This window comes from Cetorhinus maximus, chromosome 11 (genome assembly GCF_964194155.1).
Source record: "Cetorhinus maximus chromosome 11, sCetMax3.hap1.1, whole genome shotgun sequence".
In the NCBI taxonomy this organism is placed as follows: Eukaryota; Metazoa; Chordata; class Chondrichthyes; order Lamniformes; family Cetorhinidae; genus Cetorhinus; species Cetorhinus maximus.
This window is the reverse complement of record NC_135889.1, coordinates 43,615,628-43,629,813: the sequence shown is the minus strand read 5'-3', so window position 1 is coordinate 43,629,813 and position 14,186 is coordinate 43,615,628. Positions and strand designations below refer to the sequence as shown.

Sequence of the window (14,186 nt, the reverse complement as noted above, 5' to 3'; positions counted from 1 at the left end):
TTATGGAAGGATGAAAGCACAATGATCCGGGGGACAGGGAAACATTTTGACATTGTCTCCACGTTAACTGATCCACTGTGTCCTTGTTCTTCCTTTCAGCATCATCGGAGCAGGGCTGGGAGGAGGAGCAGCAGAGGCCCCCTCTCACACCTGAGGGGCCTGAAGTCTCTTCAGTGTCACACCATCTCTGCCAGGCAGGCACCAGCACAGATACTAGCACCTCGGGAATTGGAACATCGGCTAGTGTCCCGGGGCACAATGGTAAGGGCACTTCACAGTCACTGGAGGAGCTGGCAAATACAGAGAGTGCCCATGGCACCAGCAGTCGGAGGACTGCAGATGACCAGGCACATGCTCAGTCGGCGACTGATGATGTGCCCCTGGAGTCATCCGCGATGCAGCAGGTGCAGGAAATGCGTCTGGGTGTGCAGGAGCATCAGGAAGGAGATACATGAGACTATGCTTGGCTTGGTGTCCATGGTGGAGGAGCCTATGCGGACGATCGCTGAAGCAATGAGCCATATGTCCGAGTGCCATGTGTTCTCCACGGAGAAAGTGGCAACATCTTGGAGAGGCTCCTCCAGGAGACCCGCCAGGGCTTCCTGGGTATGCACTCTGACCAGCAAGCCCTCACATTGGCAATGACCTCAGCTGGTCAGTGCCAATGTGGGAGATGGTTTGGGCACCAAGTTTCCCAGCTCGGTGCCCATCCATCCACGGTGAGCAGGGAGGTCCAAAGCGACGCAGCAGCTGCCTGTCATCTGAGGGCACCTCTCAGAGCGCTCCAGATGAGGGCGGCAGCTCCTCCGCCCCTCTCCCAGTGACCATATCATTCAGTGAGGCTGCGATGACTGGGGCGATGCCAGTTGTGGAACTGGCAGCTCCCTCCCAGGTGGGGCCAGCACAGGCTCCATGTGTCAGAGGACGACCGCCAATGTCATCGAGACCAACAGGACAGCAGAGTCAGCAGGCTGTCTCAGATGCCACTCTGAGCGATGGGGCAGCACCAAGACATAGCACCCGGAAACGTAAACATAAGGCACCTTAGGCCCACCACGGGTTATTCACTGGTGATTTTATGTTGGCCCGAGATGAGGTCCTTATGATATGTTTTGTTTGGGAACACCATTCTCTTTTTTTTGGAATAAGTTGGTTTGCTTGACAGAATAAATTCAGATATGTCACCATGGCTGAGGGTGCCTCTTTTCTTCTGCATGTGTATGGTTTCCAAAACTGTAATGAGCGCTTGGTTGGACATTCAGATTTATTAACAAGGCCCTTAGTGACTGTTCTCTAACCTGGCAGATTTTGCACTTGGGTGTCGTATACTGAGCCTACAGCCCAGGCTTATCCTGGTCCATCTGTGGTGTGCTAGCTGAAGATTCATTGGATTAAAGTCTCCCGGGTGTCCCTGTCTTCCTGCAGTATACCCGGGTCAGCATCTACCCCCTCAGCATTTCCCTGTGCATGCTCATCCTCGGACTCACTGCTGGACTCATCGCGTGCAGCCAGAGCCACTGTATCGACGTCTGCGTTGTCCACTGCGTCCCCCCTTTCCAGTGCAAGATTGTGGAGAGCGCACTGTGCAACCACTATCACCGAGACACAATCTGGGGGGTACTGGAGTGCACACCCTGAGCGGTCCAGGCATCGGAAGCGCATCTTGAGAAGACCGATGGTTCTCTCCACCACAGCCCTTGTGGAGGCATGGCTCCTATTGTATTGCTGCTCAGCTTCTGTTCTTGGGTGGCGGAGAGGCCTCATGAGCCACCTTCTGAGGGGGATAGCCCTTGTCACCCAGCAGCCATCCATCCAGCCAGGCTGGAGCACTGAAGAGCCGCAGCACCTGGGAGTGTCTGAGGATGTAGGCGTCGTGGGAGCTGCCTGGGTACCTTGCACAGACTTGTAGAATCAGCATCCTGTGATCACACACTATCTGCACGTTCATGGAGTGGAAGCCCTTCCTGTTGATGAAGGCATTGGGTTTACCTGCTGGTGCCTTGATGGCCACATCTGTGCAGTCTATAGCAACCTGGACGCGGGGGAAGCCAGCAATCGCTGCAAAGCCTCTGGCTCTCTGTGTCTGGCTTGCCTGGTCCCAATGGAAGTAGATGAAGGTCAGTGCACACCTGAACAGAGCGTCTGTGACCTGCTTGACACAAGTGTGGACAGCTGATTGGGAGACACTGCAAAGGTCATCCACTGACGGTAGCCCTGGAAGGAGCCAGAGGCATAGAAGTTGAGGGCAGTTGTGACCTTCAGGGCCACTGGCATGGGGTGTCCATCCACACAGTTAGCAGAGATCTCAGGCCCTATCACCTGACAGGTATAATTGACCATCTCCCTTGAGAGATGGAGCCTCCTTCGGCACTGCACCTCAGACATATTGAGGTAGCTGCTTCGCCGCCTGTATACCCTGGCAGCAGGATAGTAGCCCCTTCTGCCTTGGACTACCTCTTGGCCCTGCGCCCCTTGTGCCTGTGCCTGTCCTCCCAAAGGCTGAATGTGCACTCCTGGCCTCCTCCTCCTTCTAGCCCTCCCTTCCACCCCAGAGGAGCTGCCTCCAGTGGACAGTTCAGCTCCCATTCCCAGGCTAAGGGAAGGCTTCCTGAAACCTGCAGGCCAGGGAAAGATTACCCACTGCAGAGTGCTGACCTGAAGGTTAAGAGTCCAGAAAAAGCATCTGGTATGTGTTTTGAAGTACTGCAGATCACACAGGCAAGTTTCAAAAACTTTCAGAAATAAATGCTTGACTGTGCACACTTGTGACCCCAGTGAGCCCTGTTATCCCACCTGTGGATGAGGTTAATACAAATGTGCCCTACCTACCTGCCCATTGCGCCCGTGCGCCGAGCCGAAGGTCGCACAGGCACCGAAAATTTGGCGTCGATTGGCGTCTCAAGGGCCTTAAGTGGCCTGTTAATTAATGGCGGGCACACGTCGGACATCATTGCGCGCCTGCCCAGTGAAAAGGGAAATATCACAATGGCGCGAAGTGATGTCAGGACGCTCGCCCAACGTCACCGTGCGTCATTTTACACGTGGATGTGTGGGGCCCGCCCCCACACGCCAAAGGGGGAATATTTAGCCCTTGGATACAATGTATGTGGGACAGAGGGAGACGAGAGGAGGGTGAGGATAAAAGAGCAGTAAGGCTTAGTGGAAGGTGTATTCACTAATTAAAACTTTCAACTGGCCTTGTTTTGGGAGATGCAGTTTGAGACTCCTCTTCTGTGTTGGGCACTTCCATGAAGTCTTCCATCTGAAGAGGAGCATTGAAACAACAGGGATGAGTGCTGAGAAAGTGTCGGTGAATGACAAATGACACTGTTGAAGGGTTAGTACCAAATAAAGCCATTATACCACGGTTAAAACTTTCAATGCTGGAACACTACGTTTTCAATTTAATGCTGGCATTTCCCTTCAAATTCATGCAGGAACTCGCCTCCCCTGCCCATCAGCTTTGCTCTTGACTTGTTGCTGCTAATGTAAAAATCCACACTGGGCACAAGTTGCTGACACTGTAAGAACTCCTGCTTATGGGCTGCAAGGTTACTCAATCACTTACAGCGGCTATAACAGGAGGCAGGCGCAGAGCTCAGAAGGGGAGGAGCCTGCTTTTTGTCTACAGATTGTGCCCTTGAAATGCTGACTCTCCCTGTCAAACATGGATGATTGGCTTGTAAGGAAGTGAAAAGGGCGTTAGTTTCCAAGCTGTAAACTAGCTCTAATAATTGATTTTTTTTTGGAAATGGACAATCAACACGTTACCGATGATGACTGGTCATTGTTTCAGCATCATGCTCTTTCCATGTGCCATTGCTATTGATGGTGACAATGAAGGCTGTATTAAACAATAAGATACCTTTCTCTACCTGACTGTATCCACATGAAATGAGTTCCTTATGTAATAATTAGGAAAATGTGTACTTTGGTTTACAAAGGTACGTTATTATTTTATGCCTATTAATTTGAATGTTGTGTACAATCTCTGATGGTTCTTTAATTTTCTTTTTTTCGCAACAGAAATCTGTAAGTATGACCCATTTGCAGTGGCAGCTTTGCTGCATGTGGCATTCCTTCACTTAATTAATAATAATTTAAATGCTGTAAACTGCTACAATGAAGCTTGGAGATCAAAAGCTCTTTTGAGCTACCCTTTATGTGTAATTCTGCTTCATGGCATTTGCAGTTTGCTTTATTTGTTAGGCTCTACTGCTTTAATGAAATGTCGTGGCAAGTACTTCCCAGGACATGCTGCTTGTGTGTGCGATCAATCTACGCAAGATCTTGAAGTTGTGGGGGAATGATTGTTCATGGGTACCACATGCAAAGCTCAAATAGACAAAACTATTATTTCCTCTCTTTCAGAACAATAGTTTTGAGCAATTCATCATTAACTACTGCAATGAGAAATTGCAGCAGATCTTCATCGAGCTAACTCTGAAGGAAGAACAGGAGGAGTACATCAAAGAGGTAACCACCCACTTTTCACTATATCATTGACATTTGTTTCATCAGTATTGGACAAAAGTGATCTCAGGTGATCTGCTGTTAGCTAATCCTAGCTGAGGCAGTACTTGGGGTGCTAAGATTGATCTCAGTACCTCTGGGCTAGGAAAATCAGTCAGACTTTCAGTTCCTGATTTGCTACCCAGTGACCAGCACCAGAGAGTGCATGTATGTGGATGTTGGATGAAGAAGGATTGAGTGTGGTTGTGACATCAGCAATAAGCGGATAGCCTTTAGATACTCGAACTCTAGGACTATTAGTTAAATGCTGTTTAACAATGTGTATCCCATTAATTGCACAATGGATTGGTTTGCTTCTCCTCTATTCATCTTGTAGGTAATATTCAGCGTCTTGTGTTCTGAACCTTTCAAATTAATATATTACATGTTTGAAATTAAGTTTACCAGAAGAGAGGATATCAGTGCCCCTGTGAGGAAAAACAGAACCTGTGAAGCAGCTTTAATTCATTCTTCTCTCAAGCATGCATCTGTGTCTACATCAGCCAATGGTTTGATTTGCTATGACTTTCTGTAGAGGTTCCCAGGGATTGCCTGTCAGACTGGTGGGAGGGATTTGGAAATCTATATTTAAATAAAGGGATCTTCAATGGTGAGCAGCTATTGCTTTGCCTTATTTGTTAGGAGTATATGAACAATGCTGCGTGGCTTGTGTTCAGTTTGTTAAGTGGCATCCATTTACCTGTTCCCACCAGTGTCCCCAGTTCACAGCTGAACACCCTGTCATATCATTGCCACTCCCACTTTTACACAGCAGTTCTGATTTTTCTGAATAGTGTCATTGTAAATGTGTGTCTCCCCTTTCTTACACTGCCTTACATTTTGGTTGATTATATTACAGGATTAAATGCTTGCTTTGTCACTGAGTTTTGGGTTTCTCCCTCCCCGCTTTGTGCACTGCCCAAGGATTATATGCTTGCTTTGTCGCCTAACACCAGTGGTGTTGGTAAAAATCACATTTTCTTTGAATATTTAGATGCAAACTGCTCGTTAGAGCTTTGCGAATTGTGCTCCAGAAGCAAAGCAATTGAAATAACGAAGAGAGAGGTCCCATAAAAATTTTAACTGCACCGTTATTACTGAAAAATATATATTATACAATGCTTTTAGTGCGGGATTCAGTGATGATGATACCATTGAACATCAAGGGCTGATGGTTAGATTCTCTCCTGTTGGAGAAGGTCATTGCTTGGCACTTGTGTAGCACTAATGTTACTTGTCACTTGTCAGCCAAGCCTGGATATTATCCAGGTCTTGCTGTATTTGGACATGGACTGCTTCAGTATCTGAGCTGTCGCCAATGGTGCTGAACATTGTGCAATCATCACTGAACATCCCCACTTCTGACCTTTCATAAAAGTCATTGAAGAAGCAGCTGAAGATGTTTGGTCTGAGAAACTCCTGCAGTGATGTCCTGGAGCTCAGATGACTGACCTCCAACAGCCACAACCATCTTCCTTTGTGCTAGGTATGACTCCAACCAGTGGAGAGTTTTTCCCTTGATTCCCATTGACTCCAGTTTTGCTAGGGCTCCTTGATGCCGCACTTGGTCAAATGCGGGCTTGATGTCAAGGGCAATCACTCCCATCTAACCTCTGGAGTTCAGCTCTTTTGCCAATGTTTGAACCAAGGCAGTAATGAGGTCAGGAGCTGAGTGGCCCTGGCAGAACCCAAACTGGGCATCGATGAGCAGGTTATTGCTAAGCAAGTGCCGTCTGATAGCACTGTTGATGACCCCTTCCATTATTCTACTGATGATTGAGAGTAGACTAATGGGGCGGTAATTGGCCGGGTTGGATTTGTCCTGCTTTTTGAGTACAGGACATACCTGGGCAATTTTCCACATTGCTGAGTAGACTCCAGTCTTGTAGCTATACTTGAACAACTTGGCTAGGAGCTCGGCAAGTTCTGGAGCACAATTGCCGTAACATTGTCAAAGCTCATAGCCTTTGCAGTATCCAGTGCCTTCAGCCGTTTCTTGATATCACGTGGAGTGAATTGAATTGGCTGAAGACTGGTATCTGTGAAGCTGGAGACCTCCGGAGGAGGCTGAGATGGATCACCCACTCGGCACTTTTGGCTGAAAATTGGAGCAAATGCTTCAGCCTTATCTTTTGCACTGATGTGCTGGGTTCCCCCGTCAGTAAGGATGGGGATATTTGTGGAACCTCCTCCTGCAGTGAGTTGTTTAATTGTCCGCCAGCATTCACGACTGGATGTGGCAGGACTGCGGAGCTTAGATCTAATCCGTTGGTTGTGGGATTGCTTAGCTTTGCCTATCACTTGCTGCTTATGCTGTTTGGTATGCAAGTTTTATAGCTTCACCAAGTTGACACCTCATTTTTAGGTATGCCTGGTGCTGCTCCTGGCATGCCCTCCTGCACTCTTCATTGAACCAGGGCTGATCCTCTGGCTTGATTGTAATGATAGAGTGGGGGATATGCCGGGCAATGAGGTTACAGATTGTGTTTGAGTACAATTCTGCTGCTGCTGATGGCCTACTGCGTCTCTTGGATACCCAGTCTTGAGTTGCGAGATCTGTTCGAAATCTATCCCATTTAGCACAGTGGTAGTGCCACACCACATGATGGAGGGTATCCTCAATGTGAAAGCGGGACTTCGTCTCCACAAGGACTATGCAATGGTCACTCCTACAGATACTGTCATGGACAGATGCATCTGGCAGGCAGGTTGGTGAGGATGAGGCCAAGGCTGTTTTTCCCTCTTATTGGTTCCCTCACCACCTGCCGCAGACCCAGCCTAGCAGCCATGTCCTTTAGTACTCAGCCAGCTCGGTCAGCCGTGGTTCTACCAAGTCACTCTTGGTGATGTACATTCTGTGCACTTGCCCCCCTCAGTGCTTCCTCCAAGTGGTGTTCAAACATGGGGGAACACTGATTCATCAGCTGAGGAAGGGCAGTACGTGGCAATCAGCAGGAGTTTTCCTTGCCCATGTTTGACCTGATGCCATGAGATTTCATGGGATCCGGAGTTGATGTTGAGGACTCCCAGGGCAACTCCCCGACTGTTTATCACTGTGCCGCCACCTCTGCTGGGATGGTGATGCTGGTGTCTGGAACATGACCTGTTAGATATGATTCCATGAGGATGACTATGTCAATTGTTGCTTGACTAGTGAAGCAGCTCACCCAATTTTGGCACTAGATATTCGTAAGGAGGGTTTTACAGAGTCGACAGGGCAGAGTTTGCTGTTGTTGTTTCCAGTGCCTAGGTCAATGCTGGGTGGTCCGTCCAATTTCATTCCTATTTTTGTGTCTTTGTAGCGGTTTGATATAACTGAGTGGCTTGCTGGGCCATTTCCAATCAACCACATATGCTGTGGGTCCGGAGTCACATGTAGGCCAGGCTAAATAAGGACGGCAGATTTCCTTCTCTAAAGGGCATTAGTGAACCAGAGAGATTTTTTACAACAATTGACAATGGTCTCGTGGTGGGATTTGAACCCGGGGCGTTACCCTGGATCTCTGAATTACTAGTCCAGTGACGGTACCACTACGCCATTGCAGGGCGAAAGAGTAAAAGCTTGGAGAGAATCAGAGGGGAAGCAAATGAAAGGGAGTAAGGAGAGAGGAAAATGTAAGTGAGGCACAAATGGAAGCTGTTTGGCACAATGCCCGTGGTTCTGTTTGATCCCTGTTGGATCTACCTATGTCACTTCCCTCCTTTTTCTTTGTACCTTTCAATATGGCCGCTTAAATTCTTCTAATCTGATATGCCCCTTGTTATTAACTCAATGATCACTGGAAATAATCTTCATTCATCCTCCTAAATCTTTTCAGAGTTTTCAACATTTCTTTAAAATCCTTTCCAACTTTTCTACTCTAGTGGTCACAGTGCTGGGTTTTCAAGACTCTCATCATAACTTAATTCTATCATCATTGTAAATCTACTTTACACCTTTTCATGACTCTCATTCTTTCTACAATGGAATACCCTGAGCTGCATGCAGTACTCCCATCTGGAACCTAATTAATATCTAGCAGAGAAAGAAGACCAGTTTCTTCTTTGTGTTTTGAACAAGCATCCCCTCATGCTAATTTCAAGATTTTATTTAAATGGTTTGCTAGATTTACTTTTTCCACACTGTTTACTACCTAAGTTTACCTGTCAAAACACCTCCATGCAGTTTGACCAATTTTTCCTCACAACACAGAACTTTAGGGGTCAGACTTATAGCTCCTTACTCTCTGCCTCTAAAACTTGCATGTTTCCTTTGTGTCTCAGTGACCAGAATGGGACACAATAATCAATGTCTGATCAGATCAACACACTATAAAGTTTAGGCACGGTTTCTTGTGACATGTATTCCTGTTGTTTGGTTTATATAGTTCAACTATCCATCTGACTTGTTAGCACTGCATTAGTTGGAGATGTTAAACCAAGTCAACTGATTGGTAGGGTATTTCTTTACTTATATTGTGTACGTTTTCCTCTCCCTCTCCTGAAGTTGAGAAATGATGCTGGGATGCCACAGGTGCTGATATGCCCAAATGCATTTCTTCTTCCTGAATCTGACTAGACAATAAACGTCTGTAGGTTAGTGATGGGTGGGGCATCATATCTAAATATAGTCCTGTTCTTCTTCAGCATCTACACATGCACTTCTCTTTCGGAATCTTTGGGATAACAATCAGCAATCAGAAGTTCCCTTACACCCCTTCCTAACCCAAAACTCTGAGATCACTTTTAGTACCCTAATGCTGCGGCAATTGAGATGAGCCAACTCGGCATGTATTGGGGTTTGAACTTGGCACCTTTCTGGTCTATAGCTCAGCCTTGGCAGCTTGAATTTTTATTACAGCCCAGTGACTGCAGCTGTTCTTGGCATGAGATGTTACACGTTGTGGAATTTATTTACAGTAATTGGTTACTGCTAAATGTGGTGGGAATTGTATGGTATGTGCAATTATGAGGTTCTAAAATAAATTTGGTTCTATTGCTGAATTTCTTTTTGAAAACCTAATGATTTTAAAGTTTCCAGTCGTAAGATCATATCAATTCAGTAAACAGAACACACATTTTTGACCTTCGGTTGGCCTCCATCGGTGTAGGGGTTTAGTCAAAAAATGTTTGGAGCAAAATGGGCCTATATTTAGGTTTGCATTACGTTTTTGAATGCACCATGTTTTTATTTTTATTTGATTTTTTTTTTAAACCCCTTTTCACTTTTCCTGGTGTTGATTGAGAGCACAGCCTCTGATCTACTACTGGGCATTATTTAGGCTATTCTTGAACTGGCTTCTTGGCAATTTAGGAGAATGGCACAGGTTGAATTTGTGTGCTCCTCCCTCAATTATTATTCCCTCCCTTTTTGCCCAAGGAGAGAGGCAGCATCTTTCTATTCCGCATCTCATCCAGAGCAGTTTTTTTGACCTGAGCAATCTAACACACAGTGCAGTTCATCACTGAGTTTAAAATGGGGTTGGAGATTTATCAGGAAGTGGTAGTTACATGAAGCCAGGCATGGATTCTAAATGCCTAGAAGAAAAGGCAGACTGAGGGAGGTAAGGAGTTCTACAAATTTGAGGGAAATAAAGTTAAAGATGAAAAGAGAAAAATGAAGGCGTAATCTGTTACAGGAGCAGAAACTGGAAGCATGTGTACCATATTTAAGGGTTGGTGCTGGGATCACAGCTCTTTTTCTTGTATATTAATTACCTAGACTTGTGTATATAGGGCAGATTTCAAAGTTTGTTGTTGATATGAAACTTGGAAATTTAAACAATGAAACCTCATGAGGGCCTAGACTGACAAAATGAGTTGGCAGATTGAATTAAATGGAAAGAATATATCATGGTGGGAAGAATGAGGAGAGGCAAAGTGAACCTAATGGAACAATTTTAAAGATGGTACAGGAACAAGGAGACCTAGGGGTGTATGTACACAAATCTTTGAAGGCAGAAGAACAATTTGAAAAGACTGTTTAAAAACATATGGGATCCTTGGCTTTACTAATAAAGGAATAGGGTACAAAAGCAAGGAGGCTATGCTAAGCCTTTGTAAAACACTAGTTAGGCCCCAACTGGAGTATTGCAATCAGTTCTCGGCACCACGCTTTAGGAAGGATGTCAAGGACTTGGCGTGGAAGAGATTTGCTAGAATGGTACCAGGGATAAGCAACTTCAGTTATATGGAGAAACTGAGGTTTGCTCTCCTGAAAGTTAAGAGGAAACTTAATAAAGGTGTTCAAAATTATTTATGGTTTTGATAGAGTAAGTAAGGGGAATCTGTTCCCGGTGGCAGAAGGATCAGTAAACAGAAAACACAATTGATTGGTAAAAGTACCAGAGGCAAAAAGAACATTGTTTTGCTCAGCAACTTATGACGTGGGGTGGGAGAAACAGATTCAATAATAACATTCAGAAGAGAATTGGATAAAAACTTGAAGGAAAGAAATGTACAAGATATGGGGGTGAAGAATCCGTGAAGTGGGATTAAGTGAATGGCTACCAAAGAGCTGGCACAGACACAGTGGGCTGAAATGTCTCCCCCTGTGGTTATCATTCCATGATTCTATTTGTAGGTTTAGGGATCCCAGAGAATCAATTAACTAAGTACAGTGCATCCAAATCCCATAGCTGTAATACTGTTTTAGTAATACTAAGTAAATGGTTAAGTCAGCAGCTATTTCTTCAGTATATGCCGCCCTTTGTGTTTTTCTATTGTTTTATCACTTGTAGAATTCTAATAGCTCTCTGGAATTAAAATAATAGTTTGTGCAGAATTTGCAGTGAACTAATTTTAAAGTAAGGGAAAAGATATAGTCATTGCTTTTTTAAAAATTCTTTCGTGGGATATGAACGTCGCTGGCAAGGCCAACGTTTGTTGCCCATCACTAATTGCCCATGAGAAGGTTGTGGTGAGCCAGTGATCTCTAAGCAGTCTCCTTGCTCATGAAATACTGTGCACTTGTTTTCTTTTTCAAATAAGGGTGCTTCTTTAATAGATGATTCAAATACCAGTTCATTAATATCCTCTACTCGCAAAGAGAAATGCATTTTGAAGGAATTGTGTTTTCTCAGCTGGCAGGTGCCACATCCAGTTGATCAAATACTGGGCACCCTTACATTAGGAGGCTCACTCGCACAGGTGGGACTTGAACTTTTTGGATGAAAACCTAGAACAAGCATAAATCCACCTTTCAACTTTGATCCCTTTTTTAAAAGGGGAAAAGTAATTGAAAAATTTGAAGTGAACATTTGTCAGAACACAAAACCTGACAAGTTAATAGTTTTTAATTATAGAAATAAATGTTTAAAGAAGTACTGTGATGCTTTCATGCTCAGTGATTGTTTCAGTAAAACCTCTCTGGGTTTATCATTCTTGAATAGTGCTGGTAAATATAAACCACCACTTCCCAAGAAACCTATTAAATGATCAACACTGAGAGGAATTGAACTCTGTTAAACATCCCTAATGTATTTTCCTGTCTTAAGCTATTTTTTTAATTTTAAAAGGAAAATGGGGTGGTCAAGTAAGAGAGCAAGTATTGATAGAATGGAGGAAAGGCCTGAACAGAGCTCCAGCTTCTCAAAGATTTACAGAATGAAACACCAACAACTTCCACTTATATAGCACCTTTAATGTAAGAATCCCCCACAGCATCTTCATAGATGGCAAATGGAAAATGGACATTGAGTCAGGAAAGGAGAAAATGACCAAAAGCACACATGAATGTACGGGTTTTGAGGAAGCTTTTAAAGGAGGAGAGAATAATGTAGAGTAGAGGGAAGTTGATGTGGGAATTCCAAAGAGTAGGATCTTGTGGATGAAGAGAGGGGAAGTACACAAGAGACAACAACCAGAAGAATAGAGAGTTCAGGGGATACAATTTAGGACAGGAGGAGGGTGCTGAGTTAGAATGTGTTGAGGCCCTGGAGGGATTTAAAGAAGAGGTTGAGGATTTTAAATTTGAGGCATAGGGGACAGAGAACCAGAGTTAATGGGCAAGCAGGGCTTAGTGTAGGTGATGATAACGGCAGCAGAGCTTGCACAAGTTAGAGTTTATCGAGGGCAGAGGATGGTATGCCAGCAAGCAAAGTATGGCTGAGTCTGGAAGTGATGACGCACAATCAGTGAAGCTGAGGCAAACCTGTAGCACAAGAAAATTGTGCAAGAGAAAGTGTTTAGGATGTACATGAAAACAGTGATGATGCAACTGGACAAAAGGCAGGCACGTTTTTGATTTTTATTTACAAGACTTACAGTAGTGTGATATCTCTAATGTGCAACCTGTTGTGTACTTCCCCTCTTTTCCTATGACTAGTTTAGAGCAGGCTTTTAAGTGTTAGTGTACTTGCCAAAGGTGTCCAGGCTCATTCTGCAGTCAAGGCCTACATTTATCATTTTGTTCACTAAGTGTTCCAACCATTGAGAAAAGTGAGTAGGTATAGCAAATAAGTCGGAACAAAACCAACTGGGAGTACATGAGAAAGGATTTTCCTTTGACCACATTTATCCATATTGAGGTGCATCTGTCAAGACTATAATCTCTATTGTAAGGACTCAGCATGACCTGATGAATAGGAATTGGCTCAGAGAATAGTTTACTTCTTAAATTATTAGAAATTGAAATTAGAAGTAGCAAAAACATTCCTTCTTGCCCTCCTCTCATTTATTTCATGCACTGATTCATTCTCAATCTTCCTGACTGTACCTGATCACAGTGCATTGGCTAGCTATTCCCAGGGACCTAGTCAAACAGTGAGCACTGAGGTCAGAGGCTGGAACTTCCTGATTGCTGAAAGTTGGAAAATTCCAATTCTTTCTTTCTTTGTGGTGGAAGGAGCAGCCACCATTGTACAGTATTGCAGAAAGTCAGAAATTAAACCAGAGAGAAGAGATGAGTGGAGGAAATGATTCACAGTGGGACAATTCAGAAACCTGAGAGCTGAGCAAGAATGAGAGAAACTATAATCCTCAGCAAGCACTGGGATGAATTGCAAATGTGTCAGTGACAAAAAATGATCAGTTTATCTGGAATAACATATAATCTGTAATACAATAGATATTATTAAGTAGCTGATTTTTTAATCTATACCTTTAATGAAAAGTTGGACAAATAGAAAACTTAAATGCACCTTTTCATAAACAGCCCTTGCCACTGTCACAGTAAAAGTGCCCAGCTTTCAGCTGCTGGCTTAATCACTTTGGGCAACAGGAGGTTATGCTGCCTTTCTGAGTTGTACAGAAGTGCCTTGTGCATTTAAATTGATAGGTTCTGTCTTTTTAGATATATAATTGTTTTATTGAGTTTGTAAATGGAATCTTGCTGTGAAGAGTATTAAAGAACACTTGATGTTTCCCACATAACTGTTGACTGCATGTCTTTATGTCTTTTAAAACTGTGTTCTTTTTCTGTGCTGTAGCCCCTTTGAATCCCTTTCTTGCTTGCTGCTATTGATGCCTTGCTAATGGCTGTGCAAAGACTCCTTCCAGGTACTTGTACTCTGTTCTTGTTCCTAAGTTAGGACCTTGTCTTGTCTGCTGGTCTTTCTGGAATCTTTCCAATGTCCTTTATTCCTCCTGTGTCCAAAAACTACTACCTTCAGTATATATATATATATATATATATATATATATATATATATATATATATATATATATTTAAAAAATCTGCAATTAGGATGCACTGG

General features: G+C 44.1%; 1 protein-coding gene across 3 annotated transcripts in view; it reads left to right on the top strand.

Annotated features, from left to right (window-relative positions):
- Nucleotides 1-14,186, top strand: part of myo1b (myosin IB) — a 276,216-nt gene that overhangs the window by 206,201 nt on the left and 55,829 nt on the right. For all 3 annotated transcript variants that reach the window (XM_078551859.1, XM_078551858.1, XM_078551857.1), the window contains exon 14: nt 4,372-4,476. In XM_078551859.1, coding sequence (XP_078407985.1) covers nt 4,372-4,476 — 105 coding nt within the window. The remainder of the gene's footprint in view (nt 1-4,371; nt 4,477-14,186) is intronic.